Source organism: Delphinus delphis, chromosome 2 (genome assembly GCF_949987515.2).
Source record: "Delphinus delphis chromosome 2, mDelDel1.2, whole genome shotgun sequence".
Taxonomy (NCBI): Eukaryota; Metazoa; Chordata; class Mammalia; order Artiodactyla; family Delphinidae; genus Delphinus; species Delphinus delphis.
Window position 1 is genome coordinate 108,380,671 of NC_082684.1, and position 22,171 is coordinate 108,402,841.

Genomic DNA, 22,171 nt, shown 5'->3' on the forward strand with positions numbered 1-22,171 from the left:
AGTTCTCATTCTGCCGCCACTGGTACAAATTGCATGGGATGACATGGACTTTGGGGTCCACAAGTGTTCAGAAGAGGTGCAGGTTTTATCTAAGTGCTTATGGCACATCTCTGGAGAAACCATGACCCCAGGTGTCTTACGAAGGAAAAGTACCCCAATTTCATATCTTTCCCCTAGGTCTCAAAGCACACATCTCCATCAAAAGTACTAGATGTTAAGATAATGGTAAGACTTGATCACATTTGATACTTGGAGAGGAGTAAGGTCTTTACAGTGGGTGAAAACATGGTGATTCGTACAGTCTGATTCCAGTTCACGTTCAAATGCTTTGGGAGCCCTGGTGGTTACATAAAGTGTGACATGACCTGTTGTGACAATAGGGAAAGGTGGCGTTTTTGGAATTAAGAACACATGACCTGCTAAAATGCAGTCATATAAAAACCTCATGCACCCCTCAACTCTCTGTGTCTGTCTGAGTGTATATTTGCAGATGGAATACCTTCCAGAGCCTGTTGATTTAGTGGAATAATAAAGCTGAGAAGGGTCACCCAGGATGATAAGAATATAACTGTACTCACACTCATTGCCTGGGAGTTTTGAAGGATTTGTAGGATTAAGAGATTCTATAACTGAGTTCAAACCCAATGTCTCATCATTTCACTGCCTTGTCTCTCTTCCTACGGCATCTATGGCTTCATCATTGCACATTGCCTATGGGTCACATTTGGAATTAGAATCTAATTCATTCTGCTTGTGGCCAGGCACCGCCCTGTGCATTTCACATACATATTTGTAACCCCCCGGGCCTCCAAGGGAAGTAAAATTATCCTTATTATACAGTGGAAAGCCTGAGCTCAGGGGGTGACATCACTTGTGTGTGTACCCACACCTGGTTGCTGGCAGAACAAGAGGTGAAACTTAGCATTTGCTTATTCCCTTTACCACACTGCAACAATCAGGGCAATTACACCTTTCTCTTTGCTCCTCAAGCAAGAAAGATAGTCTCATCCTCATTAGAAGAGGAAACAGGGCCCCTAAGGCGTTGAATTAGTTGACTATGGTGAGAGTCCAGAGCCTAAAAATCATATCTCCTGACTCCTAAGCCAGCTGGTGTGCTTGGGGGATGATAGGAACAGGGAGATCCCCAAAGAATTCATCAATGCACAAAGTTTCTGCAATAAATTGACCTAACTTAGTCTCAGTTCTTCTACTGATCTTGTCATATCTAAAGCAGCTCTACTCTGACTGGAGTAGACGACAGAGCTTTGAGCTGAGAATTACCCTGTGTGCTGTAGTGCATTGCTTGAGGAGCATTGCTTAAGGACAAGTGTCTTGCTTCTGGTCTGATGAAATAAAGTCAAGAGTGTAAGGTTCCTAATTCCGATTCCAAGTGTTGCTACACTTCCTTTAAGGGCTGCAGGATGCTCTTCTGGGCTTGTTCTGAAAACATCACCAGCTCTCCCACACCTACTCCTTTTCATGTGCTCTGCAGTGTTGCCAATGGTCCTGTGATCAGTCACGCTGGAGAGCCCTGGGGCTGCCTAGACCCCACCTCCTCTCCCACCTCCCACATTTAATGAGATGCGAAATGCCTGATTTGCATAAGATACCTTTGCATTTCTCTGGCATCCATCTCCTTGATTCTCCTTTCATGATCCCAGCCCTAATTGACCACTGTCACCCTTTAACCCAGGGGTCTGCACGCTATAACATGTGGGCCTGGTCTAGCCCACCACCTGCTTTTTTGGGCAGCTCAGGAACTAAGAATCATTTTATTTTCAAATGGTAGGAAAATATCAAAAGAACTATCATCTTTTGTAACACGTGAAAATGATATGAAATTCAAATTTCAGTGTCCATAAATAAAGTTTATGGGAACACAGCCACACTCATTCATTACCTACTGTCCGTGGCAGCTTTTACGTGATGCTGGCAGAGTTGCGTAGTTGCAACAGAGACCGTATGGCCTGGAAAGCCAGAAATACTTACTATCTGGCCCTTGACAGAAAAAGCTTGCAGGCCCCTGCCCTACCTCTCCACTCATCCCCTCTGTCACATTTATCCGAACTCATCCATTGCTCAAGCTCCTGAGTTCCTTCAACATCTGCCCCAAGCTAATCTCCATTTATTTCCCAATAGGACCTCCTCGCACTCCTCAGACGTATCTTATACCTCCCCACTAAGACCATCACTCAAGTAGTTCTTTCTGCCGGAAATAACTTTTCCTTCCCATCTTCTCAGCAATCTTCTCTCTCTCATAGATGTAGAGAACAAACTTATGGTTACCAAGGGGGGAAGGAGGGGTGGGATGAATTGGGAGATTGGGATTGACATATATACACTACTATGTATAAAATAGATAACCAAGGAGAACCTACTGTATAGCACAGGGAACTCTACTCAATGCTCTGTGGTGACCTAAATGGCAAGGATATCTAAAAAATGGTGGTTATATGTATACCTATAACTGATTCACTTTGCTGCACAGCAGAAACTGACACAACTTTGTAAAGCAAATATACTCCAATAAAAATTAATTTAAAAAAAAAAGAAAAAAAAAGAAATCTTCTCTCTCCTTCCAGCCTCACAGCAAATGCAGTCTGCTCTGAGGAGGTCGTCTCCCACTCTAGTTAATTCCTCGGAAGGCCCTAATGCTCTTCCGGTCCTGCTTTTAAGGCATGAGGTCGTTTCTGTTACACCTGGCTGTTTCAGCCAAGGTCCCTAAGGGTGGAGGTGCCCCACAGCTGTCACCTAGAGTTGCTAAGTGCGGGCTGAGTGTGTCTGCCTGAGCAGGGGCTCCCTGTCCCTGGGACTGCTTTTCCAGGTGTGTAACTCCTGTAAATTTATAAGACTTTTGTTCTCCCAAGCCTATGTGACATTGTTTTGAAAGTGGGAAACAGGATTCAACATTTAGAAATTGATTTTTAACATTAAGTAGAAAGATCATGGTCATTCACTGATACGTCATTGAATCTAAATCTCATATCCATGTATCCACCTATACCATATCTATTGATCCCTCATCAGTCTTTGTTTATCTATCTGTCTGTGTTCAGCTATCTGTCCATCAATTTCTAAATTCTTTCCACAGTGCAGCCCAAGTACCGTCCCTTGATTGGGGGTGTCACAATTTTATAAGATTACCCACAAAAAGGGCCCAACACTGCTTTCCTAATGTCCCCTGCTGAGCTGGCTCCCCATTTCTCCCTTATTCCTGCTGTGTTCCGGCCAAATTGTACTGTGCTTCTCTGGAAAAAAAAAACAACAACCCTGTTTTTAGTTTCCTAGGGCTGCTCTAACAAAGTACGACAAACTTGCCATATTAGAACAATAGAAATTTATTGTCTCACATTTCTGGAGGCCAGAAATCCAAGAGCAAGTTGTCGGCAGGGCCATGCTCCCTCTGAAAGCACTAAGAAAATATCTGTTGTGTGTGTATCTCCTAGACTCTGGTATTTTGCTAGCAATCTTGGGCATTCCTTGTAGATGCATCACCTGAGTCTCTGCCTTCGGGTTCACGTGGCATTCTTAGTGTGTGTGTGTGTGTGTGTGTGTGTGTGTGTGTATCTGTGTGTCCAAATTTCCCATTATAAGGACAATCATATTAGATTAGAGCCTACCCTAGTAACCTCATCTTTTTTTTTTTTATTGAAGTACAATTGATTGACAGTGTTAATGATTTCATCTTAACTTGATCATCTGCAAAGATAACGTTTCCAAATAAGGTCACATTCTGAAGTAGCGGAGTTATCTTTTGCAGGGGCACAAATCAACCCATAACAATCCCCCACTTGCTATACTTCACCCATGCTTCTCCCACCATTTGCAATGCCCCCCACGCATTTCTGCCTAGTGACCATCTTTCCCACCCCCTCTCCTCCTCTCGCATGGGATTGCTCCCCCACTGAACTCCCACAGCTCTGGGTGGGTACCTTTCTCTCAACACTTGCTAGAGTAGATCCCACATTATAATAATTTATTTTAGGATCCTAGTTGACTGTACACTTCTTTTTCTTTCTTTGCTCGTGGAAAATTGCTACTCAGATATTTGGAAAAATTATTGCTAGGTAAGCTTAGAAAGGTCTAACCTTCACGTACATGGCACTGGATTTTAAGTTTCTCTAGGGTAGTCACTGGGTTTTACTCATCTTGGTATTCCCCTTCCCACCTCTGAACATAGTGCCCGTGAGCACAGGAGGCCCCTCGATACGTGTTGGCAATTTGGAGATTTGGAGCACAATGAAAGCAGGTATTTGAATCTGCATTTGCCGGTGTCTGTCATTGCAAAGTGCTGATGCTTTCTGACCTGTATAGCATCTATCTACTACTCTTAATGTGGTTCCTAGCTAGACCATGACACCGCCACTGCCCAAAATGAATGAGTCTTTTTGTGTGTGTGTCTCTGTGTGTATGATGCTTCCCTCTAGTTAAAGAGAGCAAACCCCAAGAAAGGTTAAGAACCGTTGCTCTATAGAGACACATGGTGGGACCCTTCTTGTCTGTCTTCTTTTCATCTTTCCCTTCACCATTATTTTCAATACCTTCATCATTATCACTAATCATAGGAATTCCAAGTCAGAAAAGCAACTCATAGGTTTATATTCTTTAATTGTTAGGGCTATAAATTTAGAATGTGCCAGCTACTTGATCCTATTAGCCATACCCTACTCTAAGATAATCTGCTTAAAATTTATACCACTCAGGGATTTGGACTTTATTGATTACATTTCCTGCTAGATTCAGGCCTTTGCCTTTTGCTCATTGGAGCCTAAACAAAATGGCTATGACCCTGAGGAAAGTCAGGCACCCTGGGATAGCAGATAGACTTGAGGACTTGGGTTCTGGGAGAGCCACATGATCAAGAAGGAGGCATTGATGTTAAGATAATTTTTTTTCTCTTTCCTTACCTAACAGAGTTATTGTAAGGTTAACATAACCATTTAAAGTTTTGGAAGAAGAAATGCTTTGTAAATGCCAAGATACTATAGTAGAACGTCAAAATAATGTGGCATATTGTTATACAGATTCACACACACACACACACACACACGCACACACACGAGTCATACCACACGGTTCTAAAAAATAAGTTTTCTATTCTCTAAAATGCTAGTCCATCAGGTGAGAAATAGAGGGAGCTGTTGGAAGTGCTTCCTGATTTGGTTTCAGTATAGCAGAGGGGTTAATATAGCACAATTCAATATAGCACAAGAGCTGGAATGAGAAAGCCTAGATTCAAGATGGCGCTGCATCTTATTCACAGGGCAACTTGGCATGAGTTACTGAACATCTTCACTCCTTTTTTTCTTCATCCACAAACTAGGGACCATAACAGTTCTCCCCTCATAGGGATGCTGTGAATGTTAGATGAGGAAGTCCATGCACAATACTTCACTCATTGTCTGGGCATGTGTAAATGCTTATAAATACTAGTCGCTAGGTTTTTTTAAAAAATGATCTTACTGAGAAATGAAAAAAATATATCCATGAATAGTTTCACTGTTGTATATTATATTTAAAACAGTTCCAGATAACAGGAGAAGAAATATCACACAGAAAGTCGCAATTAACTGCCAAATGACTTATACAGACAGTGAGATTTGAGCTGGTTATTGAAGAATTCATGGGAATTGGATGGGGAAAATAAGTTAGAAGATAAACACTCAGGACAGCACAATACCATGGAAGTGAGGACGGAAACTAAAAACTGTAAGATATGGTCAACTTAGAGTTTATCTAATCAGAGATTGTGAATAGGGGAGGGGTGGGTGACAAGGGCAGAATATCTGGCTGAAAACAGGGTGTGGCAAGACCAGGATGGCAGCCTAAGCCATCTGGGGTTCATACAAAGGCACTTTCAATCTGTGTTGGCCCTTGAACACGGTGGTGGATTGGTGAACATGATGTTTTAGTGACATAATTTGACAATGGTGTGTCAGAAACCTTAACCTAGGGACTGGAATCAGAGGAATATATTACAAAGCCCCAAAACAGTGGCCTTAAAATTGAAATGGGGGTTGAGGAAGCCTAAACCAGTACTTGTTAATCATCTGTTTCATGTGCCAGACTTTGACCTGATGCTTTTTTTTTTTTTTTAAATCACAACAGCACCTGCGAGATAGATAATGGTATTTCCAATTTACAGAAAGGGAAATCAAGGCTCTGAGAATTTAGGTAATTTACTTAAGGTTTTAAAGTCACACATACCTGGTAGGTAGTAGAACAGGAATTTGATAGCCAGTCAATCTGTCTCCAGATCTTTCTGCCATGCTTTGCTGAAGTAGGGAATCTAGTAGAAGCATGTGTACATGAGATACTGTAAAACAAATATTGAAACCTGATGTTTGATTAGATATGGGAAATTAGAAAGACACTGGCAAGAAATTAGGATGGTTCCAATAGTTTGTGCCTAGGTGATTATAAGCATGGTAGAGATTTTAAAGAATTGGCCTATCAGGAAGGGAAATTGTTTGGGATGGGGATTATAGAAATGTTGGGTTTGTGGTTATGATGCACAATAATGGAAATGCCAAGTAGCCAGTTGGCATCATGAGAATGGAATTTAGAAGAAAGTTTTTGGCTGGAGTTAAAGGGTTAGACGTCACACCCCGGATGTGGACATTAATGATGGATTGTACAAGGAGAGAGAGAGAGAGAGAGAGAGAGAGAGAGAGAGAGAAGATGGCTAGAACAGCATTCCTACACTTTAATCACCTGAGGATTCTGTTAAAATACAGGTTTTGATTCACTAGGTTTGGAGTAAGAGCTTGAGAGTCCTCATTTCTAGCAAGCTATCAGTTGCTGGTCCAAGAAACACTCTGAGTAACCAAGGGTGAAAAGACTGATCCTTGAGAAACCACCATAGGTACAGGTGGAGGAAAAGAAGCCAACAGAAAGAACAGGAGTGGAAAGGTAGAAAGATGACACAGTATTATAAGTGCCATGGGGGATGTGGGATGGTTGAGATACCACACTCTGTGGAATGACCAAGGTGAAGAGGAATGGAGAAAATCTAGTTATGGAGTAACCATTGGTGACCTTCAAGAGGTCAGTTTCTGTGGAGGGAATAGAACTTGGTTTATGGGAAGTTAAGCATTAACGATCTGTGAGATAGTGGAGTTACAGTTGGAATTGGGTCATGCAAAATGTTGGTACCCAAAGGAACTAAGGAAATGGGATGATAGTAGACGGTATGTAAAGTGGAGGACATTGCTCCATCATTTACTAGGTGAGAGACTAGGAATGTGGGCACACATGGATTTGGTACATGAGCACATACCAAAAGATAGAGATGACCATATGTAGATTTCTGCAGAAAGGGGAATAGAACAGGATTTATGGAAGATGCTGGAGAGATAGGAAATAATTGAGGAAAGAAGTTGGAGATAGGATTGAAGGCACCAGTTAAAGAAAAAAAGAAAATACATTTTTCTCTCATACAGAAATAAAGAAAAGTAATCAGGCTGTGGTCAAGATGGTGCAGTGGGTTCATGCTTTAGTGCACCTCGTCTGCTCCAAACACATCGCAGTGACAGAAAAATATGAGAACACATAGCTGGGCCTAAGACCCAGCTATGTGGGCCTAAGAGCAAGATAAGTAACCTGATGAGTCAGAAATAGTACAGAAACAAAAGGTTGATGAGCAGAGGTACATTCATTCTCAGGCTGGGCTCCAAGTCTGGAGGCAAAAAGTAAGGACAGAAATTTAGCTCTCAAGGGTCCTGCACAACTATATGTGGTCCAGATTGTCAAGGGATCAGGGCTAGAGTCACTGCTTGAAGCCATGGGTTGGGGAAAGGCTTCCACACTGATGAAAAGAGTCTGAAAAAATAGTGTTGCCAATCCCTATCTGAGAGTACAGCTAATAGGAATCTCTGAACCTAAGGAGGTAGGGGAGAGAGGTAAAGATGTAACCATGAGATGATGAACTGACTTAAGCCACTCACCTAGTTGAAGACAGTTCTGCTATATCCCATTGCAAATCAGTATGGAAGGGAGAAACTATTCAACATGAGGAATAATAAAGTTATATTATTACCTCATACCAGTCACAAAGTAAGTTATAAATTCTGGTTGAAATTTAGAAGTAGAACTTTTTGTTTTCAGCAGCTTTTTATTTTAAAATGTTATCACCCTTTAGGAGCCCCAGGCCATCATTATAGGATGGGTTTGGAATTGAAGTTCTAAGAGCCTTGGTGGAGGCAGCAATAACAACAACAACACCAAAAGCATTAGACAATGATGACTGAGCACAAAAGGAAAAGAGGGAAAAAAAACCTTCCTACTCAAAATGAACTACAATCCAACATTATGAACCATGTAGAAAAAAAAAACAGTTAACAATAAAGATGTTTGTTATCCTGACTTTTACTCAACGATGATCTGGATATTCTACCCAATGCAATAAGACAAGAAAAGAAATATAAGAATTGTGGAAAGACATACGACCATCTTTTTGTGAATGATATGATCATCCTACATAGAATATCAAAAGGTATTTGTAAAGCTAGAACAAGTTAGAGAGCTCAGCAACGTTACTAATACAAGATCAGTAAACACAAATTAATATATTCCCGAAACACAGTTAGAAAAATTTAACTGAAAACAAATCACACTTACAATAGCAAAAATGAAATAAAACAAAAAAAGGCACAAAAATATAAATTCTACAAAGGATATGCAATATCTTCTAGAAAATACAAGACACTATTAAGAGTATAAAAGAAGAATGAGAAAATGGAGCATATATCTTATTCATAAATAGGAAGAACCAATATAATGAAGATGTTGATTATCCCCCAAGTTTATAAATTAAATACACTCCCAATAAAAATCCCAGCAGGGTTTTTGAAGACACTTGCTTGATAAGCTTATTCTATAATTTATATGAGAAAATGAAAGACAAAGAATAGCCAAGGTATTTTTTTAAAAGAAGGTTGAGGAGATTTGCTCTCATAGACAAAGACAAAAAGACTTATTATAAAGTTCTAGTAATTAAGATGGGGAGACAAATAGGCCAAAGTATAATAATATGTTTTTAGCACTCAGAAAACATACATGTGTATGTATGTAGATATATAGATAAACAAACAAACAGAAAGATGTGTGGCTATGTGTGTATTTTTGATGTGTCATTGCAAATCAGTATGAAAGGGAGAATTTATTCAATAAAACCACATGAGGAAAAATAATCTCATACCAGCCACACAATAAATTATAAATTGTGGGTGAAATTTAAAAGTAGAACTTTTTGCTTTAGATAAGGTTTTTGTTTTAAAATACTTTTAGATATACAGAAACATTGCAACAAGAATGCAGAGAATTCTCTTATACTTCTCACTCAGTTTTCTCTATTGTAATCATCCTAAATCACCATGACACCTTTGTCACAACTAAGAAGCCAGCTTTGGCACGTTATTGTTAACTAAACTCAATACTTCTTTCTGATTTCACCAGTTTTTCCTCAAATGTCCGTTTTCTGTTTCAGAATACCACATTACATTTAGTAATCATGGTTCTTTAACCTCATCTGATCTGTGACAGTTTCTCAGACTTTCCTTGTCCTTGGTTACCTTGACAGTTTTGAGGTCAGATTTTATGCAGAATGCCTCCCAATTTAGTCTTGTTGGCTGGGGTCATGAGTTTTGGGGAGGAAGACCACAGAGATGTGTGCTGCCCTCATCACATTATATCATGCTTATCACATGGCATCACTGAATATGCTAGCCCTGATCGCCTGGCTGAGACCAGGATTCTCCACTGTAAAGTTATGTTTTCCCCTTGCCATACTCTTTGGAAGTAAGCTGATAAACACAGCACACAAGGTGGGGAGTTAAGCTCCATTTCCTTGAGTGAGGAGACGCTACAAAAATTTTTGGAATTCTTCTCTAAGAGAGATTGTTAAATATAGTACTTTTAGAGGAAAAGAGTATATCCTTTGACATTGAGGGAGGAGAATCTTAAGATACATATTATAAATAACATAAAGGGAAAGATTAATGCATTTGTCTACATTAATTTTTAAAAATCTTTAATTTTACCATATACAAAGGTAAAAGATAAACCATAGACTGAAAGAACATAATTCCAACGCATACAGCCAACAAAGAATTTACATGCAGAATAAATAACAAATTCCCACAAATAAAAAAGACCAACTTATATACAATGTATGTATGTATGTATAGATATATATAGTATGTGTATGTATTGTATATTACATATTATTATATAATATTATTATATAGGTAATATATATCCACACATACACACATAATATATATAATGCACACACACATATAACACACACACAACACAATGAAGAAAGTATAGGAAGAGACACTTCACAGAACAGGAAACTCCAGTTGAGATGATGTGAACCTCAGCAGTAATCAGGGAAATGCACCTTAAAGCTACAAGAAGATAACATCTATCACACATCAGATAATATCATATGTGGAGATACAGGGTAAGACGTTCATCCATTTAGTGATCGTAGAAATATGAGTTGGTCCCATCAGTTTGGGGAAACGTTTAGCAATACAGTGAAGGATTTCTACACACTAAATTATAAGGATATCCTCTAAAGCCATTCTTCTGAAATATTTTTTTGTGCATAGAAATCACCTGAAGAACTTGTTAAAATGAAGATGTTGATTCACTGAGGTCTAAGAGTCTCCATTTCTACCAAAATCCTAGCTGATGCTGATGCTGGTCTACATGCCCATAGTTTGAGTAACAAGCCTCTAGAGGTCAGCAAACAGTGGCCTGTGGGCCAAGGCCCAGATCTGGTTCCTGTCTGTTTTTATCATTGAAGTTTTATCGGAACACATTTGTTTGTTTCTGTGTTGTCTATGGCTGCTTTCAGACTACAATGACAGAATTTAGTAGCAGCAACAGAGACCGTATGATTTGTATAAAGCCTAAAATAGTATTTATTATCTGGGCCTTTACAGGAAAAGTTTGCCAGCTGCTGCTCTAGAGAAACTCTCCCACATGCACGTAAAGAGACTTGTGTAATAATATTTATTGCAACTTTTTTTGGAGTAATGACAGAATGGAAATAAGTGTCAGTTAGTAGAACAGACAAATAATTTGTAGTATAGTCACATGATAGACTACATCAGTTACAAGTTACAGAACTACAAGTCTTAATGTGGATAAATCTAGAAAAAACATCCGTTGTTTTAAAATTTAAACTTAGCCAATTTTCTTACAGATATATACCTCTGCAGGCAAATTATTAAAAGATGCCTGGAAATGACCCTCATCTATTTCAGGGCAGTGATTACCTCTGGTGAGGGATTAGGTTAGGGACAGAATCATGGATGCATTCACATGGGCTCACAACCATAGGTGTCATGTATTATTTCTCTCAAAAATTTGGAAAGAAGATATCAAAATGTAATAAATTGTTAATACTGGGTGGTAGGTACACAGTTTTGATAATCTCTACGCTTTCTTATTTCAGATATTTCAAACATTGGAAAAGAATCAAAAGAATCAAAAAGGGGAAAATATGCTGAATATAAAGACAAGTATTTTGAAGTGCAGGGAGGGAGTGAACATAGAGAAAAGTTATTCATACCTGAGGCTCTCTCTCCTCTCAATTAAGCAAGAGATATTCTGATATTACAAATTGTCCCTTATATAGTTAATTTTGAGAATGGTAAACAGGTTTTACCAGGTGACTAATTTTACTCCATGGCTTGTGAAGTATTTTGATTCTAAGAGGTCACTTCATCCAGGTCCTGGAGTAGAAGGAATTTCCCTTTCTCTGGAACTAATATTTCACTCCTTTGATCCAAGCTCAGCTTATTGTTGGGACAATAGTGATGCCAAGAGCGAAGCCCCCAAGCACATTCCTCCTCCTTTTGAGTGCGAGCCTTGCAGTATTCCTCAGGGAAGAGTCAGGAGAACCTTCAAGATTCCTTCAGGGAAGAGCCTTTGGCTTTTGTCTGAGAATCTCGGTGTTCCATGCCCTTTTATTTCGCTTAGGTGTGGATGCCCTCCCACTGTGACTTCTCCTGGCATGATTCCCCGAGCTAACTCACATTTGGGTTACATTCAGCAGCAGCCTCCTCCCTGAGAGCATCTGCGCACAGCTGGAAGCCAGCTTTGCACATGGGCCAGGGCAGTCTCATCATTGATTTTCCCAGCAGTATTGAGGCAACTTTACAGGAAAAGGTGCTGCGTACTGAAGCTGGGGATCTCAGTTCAGCACTCTTAGCCATAAAATATACAAGAGGGACGTTTCAGTTCCAAGTACATTTGCATATCCTATAGAAGCCTTTGTAGCATGTTTGTTGTTGTAAGGATATGGGAATACTTTGAGTCAAATCATACCCCATGAAATTTAACAGCTGTATTGAAAAGTCCTGCTAGCTGGCACTTGGTAACCTTTGGTCAAGTGCCTTCCATGTGTCAAGGAAAGTGGAAGTGCAGCCAGCTGATGATACAAATACCCAAAATACCATCTTCTCACCCAACAGTAGCATTATAAGTGGTCTCTAGCATGCTTTCTTCTTGGGAACCTGATTTCTGAACACAATGCCCTCTTACCCATACAGTTCAATTCCTGAACTATCTCCTCTTTCTGAGATAGGTTTATCCCTCTGATGGACGTTTCCAGCCACTATGTATCATTTTTAACCATAACCAGAGGGAGCATAAGTTAGGTCATTATAGGGATAATCAGTGAGGCTTGTTGAGAGGGCATTCCCTGGTCTTTAATGCACAGCCCATAACCTAGTGCTGGCTATATGTTTATTGTAAAGTTTTCAACTCAAATGCTAAGACAAACCATGCAGGGATTGTAAATAAGTGAAGGGACCAGGTGGAGGATAATAGGGAGTGGTGTGGCATATGGCAAATTAGAGAACACATGCCCTCTCTAAATGGAGTGGCCACCACTTTGCTCTAGCTGATTATCATTGTGCAGAAATGCTGGCCCAACATTGACAGAACTCTTGGATTTTTAAGGGAAGCTAGAAATAGGGATATTTTAAATGTGAAATCTTCCAACTTTTAGATGTTGGCAACTAATTCAAAAATTTTTTAAAAATCACGCTAAAATGAGACACAACCCAGAGCCACAGATGGCCCATTGGTTAGGTTTGCAACCTCAGAATAACAGAGGAAATGATCTGAGAGCTTTAAGTTAGATCATTTGTGGCCAGCAAGTCTAAGCATTTGGGTCTCACCCACGTGGCTCAGTGCCACAATCTTTTTACTGAATCTGATGGCAGGAAAGAACTTAGATTGAGAGCAACAATAACCACATCAGGAGGCAAAGGTACAGAACCACGTAACAATAGTCATAACCCGGGATCACTGGGGCTCTTTGATGACCTTCTTCCCATGACCTTAGAGAGGTCACCACACAGGCAGCAAACGAAGGAAGCGACATTTATGAGGGACATTTTCCTTACCATAATGTACCTTTTCCTGTCACTTCTTGCTCACATAGTGACCCAAGGGGAGAGTGCTGGGGAGAGAGCAATTCTGGGCTCCGTACTTGGCCTCCCAGGAGGATTCTCAGATTCTACACTCTTGCTCTAGGTGTGACTATGTTCTGAACAATTGCTCTTCTCTACAAATTCATGATTATCTCTCTTTCATCAGGTTTACTTTTCATCCTTCTTAAGCTGAACTCCCAGAAGTAACATCAAAATGAAGGGGTCAATGTCTAGATAGAGTTTGGGGTTCTTTACTTGGTAGGTCCTAATACACACCAAGTGGTAGGTGTGGCTGGCTAACACTTGCGGAAAATGAGGCAGCGTGGGAAAGGGTTGAGCTGGGCATCTACTGGAGGAGGGCAGTGGCGGGGCATGGGGGGCACTCGGCTCCCTGGTAGGGAAGCTGTTAGTGAGGAAGGAACACTCTAGCCCTCCAGCCAGGCCTTGCAGAAGGAGCCGGAGGTAAAGCCCTGCTTCCCCTGGAGAATGTCCCCATCACTGTGGCCTTGACCCCCATTTCTGCCTCCTTTTCCATACATTGATTTTCAACAAATGGAAGCCATATTGCAAAGCAGTTAATTATAAGGAGTTTAAGGTTATGAAAAACTTGGTTCAATGTTCAATATCAGACTCTGCCACAAAGTGTACTTGGTTGTTTTTTTTAAAATATATATTACTGAGCCTTAGTTTTCCCACATGTAAAATAGAGTTAATAATATCAACTTTTAAAAGATATTGGAGGGATTTCCCTGGTGGTCCAGTGGTTAGGACTCTGCGCTTCCACTGCCAGGGCCTGGGTTCAATCCCTGATCGGGGAACTAAGATCCCGCAAGCTGCATGGTGCAGCCAATAAAATAAAATAAAATAAAATGGAGACAATTAACTGTAAGCAGTGCCTGGCACCATCACTAACTTATATAGGTCTTTGGATTCCAGGGTGATCAGTGATGCATTGGATGGTAGGGCTGTTATAGCTGGGCATTGCTTGAGTCTCCCTTCTTTAGCCCATGCCTGCCCACAGCACGCTTCAAGACATTTCACATCTTCTCACCCCTTGGGGAATGGTATAGAGGGTGTGGCTAGAATGCCCCCTGACTGGGGTGGGTACAATGCAGGCTCCCCACCCTGACATCTATCCTGTGGACCCCTCCTGCTCTCACTCTCTCTGGACAAGGATCTCAATTGCTCTGTGCCTCTGATTCCCTATGATTAAGCCACCCATGACCTCAGTGCCAGGACTCCTGTGTATATCAACCTCCTCTTTCTCACAGCCAATGCTATGTAAATGCTAAGCGTTTCTGTGATGTAGCAACTTTAAGAGGATGAATGAATACATTTGATGAGGGAATGTTGGGAAATAATCCAATAGGGCTCCATTTGGTATTGGGCCTTTTATCAAGGCCGTAACCCAAACCCACTTTATGGGGTTAGGGAATAAAATTACCATGTCAGATAACAAAAAGGAAGAAGCAGGGACAGAAAGGCAGGCCTTGAGAATCCAAAGTCAAATGAGTGTTTAGACAAAAGATGCAAGGGAAGTTCTCACTGGTGAGTGCTGGAAAGCTGGTAGCGCTAGACTTCCAAGGCCAGAGCAAGAGAGTGGGGCTGGGATGAAACCCCAGAGAGGGTGAGATGATTAGGATTTACAAGATTGTCAGAAAAACAGAAAGGTGTGAAGGTCTAGGCCATCCTTTGTGTTGCATGGCCATAGAAGGCAGCCCTTCTCTTGATGCAGTGAATATTAAAGAACTTGCCCTTGAAGATTTAACCGGCTTTTGGCCCAATGGGATTGGCTCCGAAAGCTTTCATCCAATTCTCTGGGTGCCTAGCACCCCCTAGCCTCTTCCTTCACAGCTTCCCTCCCTTCCCAAAACGATCCCAGAGTCTCTGGCTTGCTTCTTAGGAAACATACACCTAGACAGTCCCTGAAGACCAGGCTCTGTTCTGAATTACAGAGGGCCTACGAGTAGCTTTGTGCTGGATGACTCTGGGGACAGCTGTTGACAGATGGAGGAAAAGGTTAGACGTGAGGGTCCATGGGCCACTGGGGGGTGAGGCTTTCTTCAGAAGTATATTTGCTCCTCTTTGGCCTTTCCTCCAGCCATCTCTCCCTTTTGCAGTCCATGTCCATGGTGGTCCCTATCCCCCCTGCCCTCCCCCGAGCGTATGCCTTTTCCTTCCTGCTCCGGGGTTGTTCTGAGTGAAAGGGGGAAGAATGGAGGATTTTGGAGCGGTGCCTCTTATGCTATAAGGCTTCAGCATTTAGAATCTTGGAAAGGCTCCACCTGGGAAAGAGTTCCAGAGAAAACAAACTTCAGACCCAGGCTCGTATGGGAAAAGGCTCATGTTCACGGAGGTGGCTTCAGGGACCTTGTTAGAGGCTTGGCCCCTGCCTTTAATGGATCCGACGTGGAGCCTTCCAGGGCCCACGATGCTGCATGGCCTTCAAGGGAGATTTCACTCACAAGCTATGATACCTCTTTCATAGGACTTAGAGTTGTCAGGTCTCTAGGGAACCACCAGCTTTTGTCGTTCTGTTTATGCCCTAACTGAGGCAAGAACGATTTCAAGGGGCCAAACACCCCATCTCCTCTCGTCTTCATTCCCCCTTGTCATGTTGTTCCCTCTTGGAGAGTAGCTGAGTTTCTTTTCTAGGAGAGAAGGGGCCAAAAATGTATTTTCAAGACCTGTGGGATCATCAGCTCAGTTCATAGGAATCATCCTTCCAGCCCCAGAAATGGCATTGACAAAAGCAGTGATCGGCACAAGTTCAGGATTCCCCCAGGCCAAGAAGAGGGATGGGGGCGGTAAGCATGGTAGGGAAAGGTTAGACAGAGTTTATGGTGATACCCTCATGCAGTTCCTTAATGCCACTGTGTGATACTCAGGGGACCATGTATCTAGATTTTATGCCTAAAATAAAGCAGGTGCCCCTACAGGTAAAGCAGTGTGAGTACAGGAGCTGGGAACACCTGGATTTCTGTTTCTGGCCTTGTGCACTTAAGAAAAGTACTTCCCCATGTCTTTACACATGGGGCTCAATACTGACCATTAATTCCCCCATGTCTGCCTCTTCTGCCAGGGGTCTTTTCAAACATAGACAATCATGGGATACTAAACTTGAAGGACAATAGAGATCATCTAGTCCCATCAACTCACTATATATATGAGGAACCTGAGGTCCAGAGTGGGGAAGTGTCTTACCCAAGGTCACATGGTGAGTTACCTCCTTTGACGTCTTTGTATGCAGTACAGACCCCCTGTCCCCCTCACCAATTTTAATTCTTAAGATCTTAAGACCTCATGAGTTTCTGTAGGTCCCAGAGGACTCAGGGATGACTAGATGCCTAGTATGGGATTGGTACTAAAATCCCTTAGGTGAGGGAAATATTCCAGGCCAGGATACTTCACAGGGCCTAGGTGAGGCATCTGGGAGTAGTGAGAGAGGGACCATTGCCTGGAGAGAAACAATGGAGTCACAGACCCTCTAGGCCAATGGCCTGCCTTCCCTCTGCCTCAGACCCAAGAGAGCCCTTGTCCTGGGTTAGCCTAGTGATGCTAGCACAGAAACATCTCATGTTGAAACCAAGTCTCCCTCTAAACATGACCTCATCAGTGAGGAACTTTCCTCCATCTCCACAATCTAACCCCACTCCCTGCAGAAGGAGGGCACCCAACATCCAAGATGACTCAACTCTGTTTTGATCGTAATATGCCCTCAGAATGAGGAGGGGAAAGTCTCAGTGCTACCAACTCGATCTCTCCCCATCATAGCCTCAACGTCTAGCTGCCGTTACGCTCTTCACATACCTGCACACAGCTCTCCTAAAAAGGTTGGCTTACTCCTATCTTGTCTGCACACGCACGTAAACACCCACGCACTCGTTACAGACATTATTTTATAGACATTATTTTAATCCGGGGTTGACTGAAAAACCTCCTTCTGGAGATTTGATCAGGAACACCCACGTCTCTGGACATCCTAATTCCGTCCATGGCAGGGTGGGGCCAGAGAGGAGCTGAGCTAGCATGGAAGTCCTCCTTGCTTGAGGCTGCCCATGGCTTGATGGCCACCAATGCTACTCCTCCAGGGTGTTCCATCCGCTATGAGACTTGGAATTATGGGAAGGCTGAGAGATCAGCCATCATTGCACTGACTGGGTGAAGTGAGAGGAAAAAGTGAAGGAGAAGGAGTTTATAGTCTTGGAAGTACAGTGCCCCCAACCTGGTGCAATCAAAGGTGGTTCACATTATCCCAGCTCCTAGGGTTAGAAATGGCCCTCAGGTATCCCTTAAGAATGTAAGGTCTGGAGAGCATTTTCCTCCCACCCCTTTGCCCCCCAGGGACCCTAGCGATTATGCCCTGTTCCCACCTCCCTCTCAAGCTCATCATCAGGGCCTCCTCCTACTTAGATGAGGCTGTCCCTCCCCTCCTCTTCCAGGACAATCCAAGGCCAAGCCCCCAAACGTTTTGCTCACGTCCCTTCCTCGGTTCAGTGGAGGCTGCAGCAAAGGTGGAGTGTTTCCAGTTTCTCTGACCATGCTTGGTTTTAAGTTAACCCCCTCCTGCTATCCTTCCCTTTTGCTGAGAATTCATTTGGCTGTTCCCAATATATCTGTATCTGTGTCCCATATCTCTAGTTCTTCCCCCTACCTTTCAAGCTCCCTCTCTGTTTCCCCTTCTAGTTTTGATCTTCTTTGGGGGTTTTGGTTTTTACTTTATTTTGCTTTTTTCTGTTTTTCTGTTTTTTTGTTTTTGTTTTTTATAGGTTTCAGAGAAATTATGTTGAATCCAATAAGCCTTCCCGGACATTCCAAGCCTCTTAACCATGGCATCTATGTTGAGGATGTCAATGTTTATTTCAGCAAAGGACGTCATGGCTTTTAAAAACTCCTTTTAAGCCTCCCTGTTTTGATGTCACCTTGGTAGGCTGGGCCCTCTGAGAGGTTGGAAGCTCTAGGCATTGTTCTGTTTGGATCCGGGGATGCTAAGTAGAAACTACACGAGCCGCCGGTGGCCCTGCATCCTTTATCACCACCAAGACGGGTGTTTGCCCCCATCCACCACTGGCAGGGTTGCCCTTTCCCTCCAATCATCACTGTGCTCCTTTTTTTTCTGGCCTCCAAGGCAGCTCCTGCCATCATCTTAAGAGCCAATAAAGAGAATTAAAAACCTGTGCACCAGGAACCATCTCTTAAATACACTAGCCATTCTCTTGCTTTCCACAAACAACCCAACCACCACGAGAAAGCCTGATGAAGTCCAGCCGTGCTCCGGCCTCACTTTCCCCGCTTGGAAGCGTGGGGTCTCCCTGGCTCTCCCTAGGATACCAGGCCATCCTCTTAGTGACCTCGTCGCCCTGCAGCCTCCCGTGGGGAAGAACATCTAAGCAGAGGTGGAGACGGCGCGGTGAGAGGAGAGGGAGCCAGGCCCAAGTATTGGCACCAGATTAGGTCTCAGAGGAAAGAATGGAAACCAATCATTTTCTATATATATATATATATATATATATATATATATATATATATATATATTTTTTTGGTGGAGAAAACCATACCTTTTTTTTGGACACACTTTCCCCCTACTTCCTCTTCTCTCTGGAACGGCTCACAGTGAGTGGTATTAGAAAACTCCTTGGAGAAGAGGATTTCTCCAGGGCTCCTTCTTGGCCTCTAGATCTGCAGTTCCGACAAGCTTTGGCTGCAGGAGGTCTTGCCTGTGAATTGGGCATCCTGCTAGGACCACAAGGGACCAAGGGAATCAGGGACCAAGGCCCTTCCTGCTGTTCCATGATCCCGGGATTGGCTCTCTTCCCCCACTTTTACTTATTCTTGACTCTGAGAACTTTTGGCACCCAATGGAATCACCATTTCAAGGCCAAGATGAACTGAAGGGGAAGAGAAGTAAAAATTGGCCTCCTCCAGCCCCTCTCATGGCTCCAATGGAAGTGTCATCCTGTTCTCTGGTCAATATATGTGTTTACTTTGCTTGCTTTGACTCATGCCTTACTCCATGGCCACCCTCTCCCAAAGAGGGAGGTTTGTTTCCCCCATTTTCAATTTGATCCACTGGGGAGAAGGAAAGGGATGCTTTTCCCCCTGCTTCAATAGGAAAGGTACAGTTGTAGGGCCTGAACCTCTCCCAGATTTGCTGCCATGTTGGACTTCGGGCTTGGCCTAGTTTCCACCACCCCCCCACCCATGGTGCCTCCGTTGTAGGGGGTCAGCACAGGCTGCCCCCTTGAGGGTGGAGCATGGAAGAGGGGGCCAACCATGGGGAGATCGTAGGACAAAATGGTGGTGGTTTTAACCCACTAAGTTTTGGAGTGATGATGCACAGTAATACATAACAGATTCTCTGCCTTGGGAAATTTCCCTGGGGGTTAGGATTCCCACTTAGGGTTTTAGGTCCTGAGTCCCGTGGATGGTGGTTCTTCACGTCGGGTTCCCAGCCTGATTCTGCAGACACCTCCATGGGCTTTAAAAATGCACAGCTTTCCAAGTTCTTGCCCAGTATCTGGGGTGGCCTCCCGGGCGCCTGAATGTTCAGAGTATCACACGGGGATTCAGCTTCTCTCCAGGGCCTAGAAGTGTGTTTATTTAGCCCCTCCCAGCTCCCCGCCATCCTGCTCCCCATTGCTTCATGTCTGGCTATTCCCCATTGTGTCCTGCCAACCCTTTGGGCCAGGGCCCCCTCCTGAGTGTGGCTTTAAGGAGTAAGCTTGAGGATGATGTTTTTTAATTATTGTAAATCATTACCTCATTTCCAGCCTCCCAGGCTCCATCCATCCCAGCATCTTTTATTCTGCCATTTTCTTCACCTTGTGCTATGACCATGGGGCGTTGTGTTTCCGCAGAGACATATAGGAGTGTTCAGTGTATAGTTTCTTAATAAACACTTTATTTTCTAATGAAATGACTGGATCAGACCTCTTATTTGGCAATTTTGCAAAGAATATTAAAGATACATAGACATTTCAGGCTACCCCGGTTTTTAATTCCCCCCAATTTTACTATTACTCTTTTAAAGAAGTTTCTTAGCCAAGTCCTGTTTGCAAAGGATTTTACAATCTGTTCCATTGGTTGCTTTCACTGAGACCCCTCCAGATACAGGCTGAGTCCATACAGTGAAGGGTTTCCTCATCTTACTGAGAAAGAATTAGAGGCACAGAGAGTTGAATGGTTCAGTCAGGGTCACACAAGCACAAGAGACAGAAGCCAGGTTCAAACCTGACTCTTTCAGATACAACTCAGGTTACTGAGACCCTTGTCTCCTCGGTGGCTGGGGACTCGTCTATTGTCCGGACAGCCAAGGCTTATGGAGATCCTTTCTTCAGAGCTGATGTGTAAGGGGGTCTGGGAGTGGGGTTGAGGGATCCTTTATCTTTGGTGCACCAGTAAGCCAGTGTAATTTTTCCCTTGGTTGCAGTGGCTTTACATCTCCCTTATGGATCTTGGGGAAGTGACTTTGCCCAGAGGAAGATGGGGTTCTGGGCTTGTAGGCCAACATGCCAATCATCCAGAGACCACTCCCTGCCCCCCCACAGACACATACACACTAAGGTAGGCCAAACTCTCATGTCAAGTCTCATGTGGGCTACCAGAAAAGGAGAGGCAGAAGAGTCCTGGGGTCCTACTGAGGCTAAAATGCTTAGATGAGCTGGCTGTATCTGTCTGCCCTTGGTTCCTGGGCCCTGACCCAGCTAGAAGGGTCAAAATGCCTTCTGTAACTTACGATATCTTCCTTTTAGGAGGAAGGGACTTTGTATGTAGGAGATTTGGAACAAGAGAGGAGGTCAGGGGCTGGGAGGATTTTGACCCTTCCCTTGGTCTCAGTAGGCTTTTTGGGGGCTTCTTACTTAGGAAGTAAAGATGAGGCATGCGGAAATAAGGTGGGTGAGCTCAAGGTGGAAGTCCAACAGGGATTGATTCGGCTAGGTTGGTGCTTTTTCTACTTACTCTTACTCAATCTCTTATTTAAGTCTAGCTTGGTTTGAGCCCTCACCTCACCTCATCCCCAATGGAAGCTCCTTTTCTATAGAGTGGCCTGGGTAGGGGGTTGCCCAGCTCCACATTCTCCTGTTCTCAAGGGTTCCAGGATTGGACCAGGGATGCCCCAAGCGTTGAGACTGTCTTTGGGACCTTCAGGCTGCATGGATTCTAGGGAGAATTTCATTATTAATAAGTAGAGATATTTAAGTTTTGTTTTATCAGGATGCGTAGAGCCTGCCAATGCTTGGGAGAAAAGATGATGAATAGAAACGGCCCCTGGGAAGATGGGAAAGAAAAGCGCCCATCCTCAGGAGGAAGGCTCAGCCACATGGAGGGAGAGCTGTCCTGGTGCAGCAGGAGGAAGAGGAAAAGATGAGGGTTTAGAGGTTTGGGGCGGGCAAGAGAGTGAGAGAGTTCTTGTCTGGTGGCTTCTATTTTGCCTATCAAGTGTAAGGCAAGGCCTTGTGCTGCAAGTGAGAACATCTAAGAGCGTTGAGAAGGTCTAAAGCAGCAGAAGAGACCATGGCAGATGGCAGGGAAGCATGAAAAAGTTGCCGGGAGGAATGAGGACTGGCTGAGACTGGGGAGCTGTGTTGAGTGTCTAGGACTCTGTTCCCTATGCTCTCCTGCTGGGCTTTGAAGTCCCATGGCATCTACCCCAACGTTAGAGACTCTGGGGCAGTCAGAGCTGGCACAGGGGAGGTGTGGAGAGAGGAACTCAG

At 43.3% G+C, this 22,171-nt stretch overlaps 1 protein-coding gene across 2 annotated transcripts in view; it reads left to right on the plus strand.

Annotated features, from left to right (window-relative positions):
* Positions 1-20,350, plus strand: part of LOC132420748 (NT-3 growth factor receptor) — a 279,278-nt gene extending 258,928 nt beyond the window's left edge. Inside the window, exons 13-14 of one of the 2 annotated variants that reach the window (XM_060005462.1) lie at positions 16,540-16,674; positions 18,227-20,350. In XM_060005462.1, coding sequence (XP_059861445.1) covers positions 16,540-16,674; positions 18,227-18,345 — 254 coding nt within the window. In that variant the 3' untranslated portion in view covers positions 18,346-20,350. The remainder of the gene's footprint in view (positions 1-16,539; positions 16,675-18,226) is intronic. The other variant, XM_060005463.1, reaches the window with a different exon arrangement.
* Positions 20,351-22,171: the final 1,821 nt, after the last annotated feature.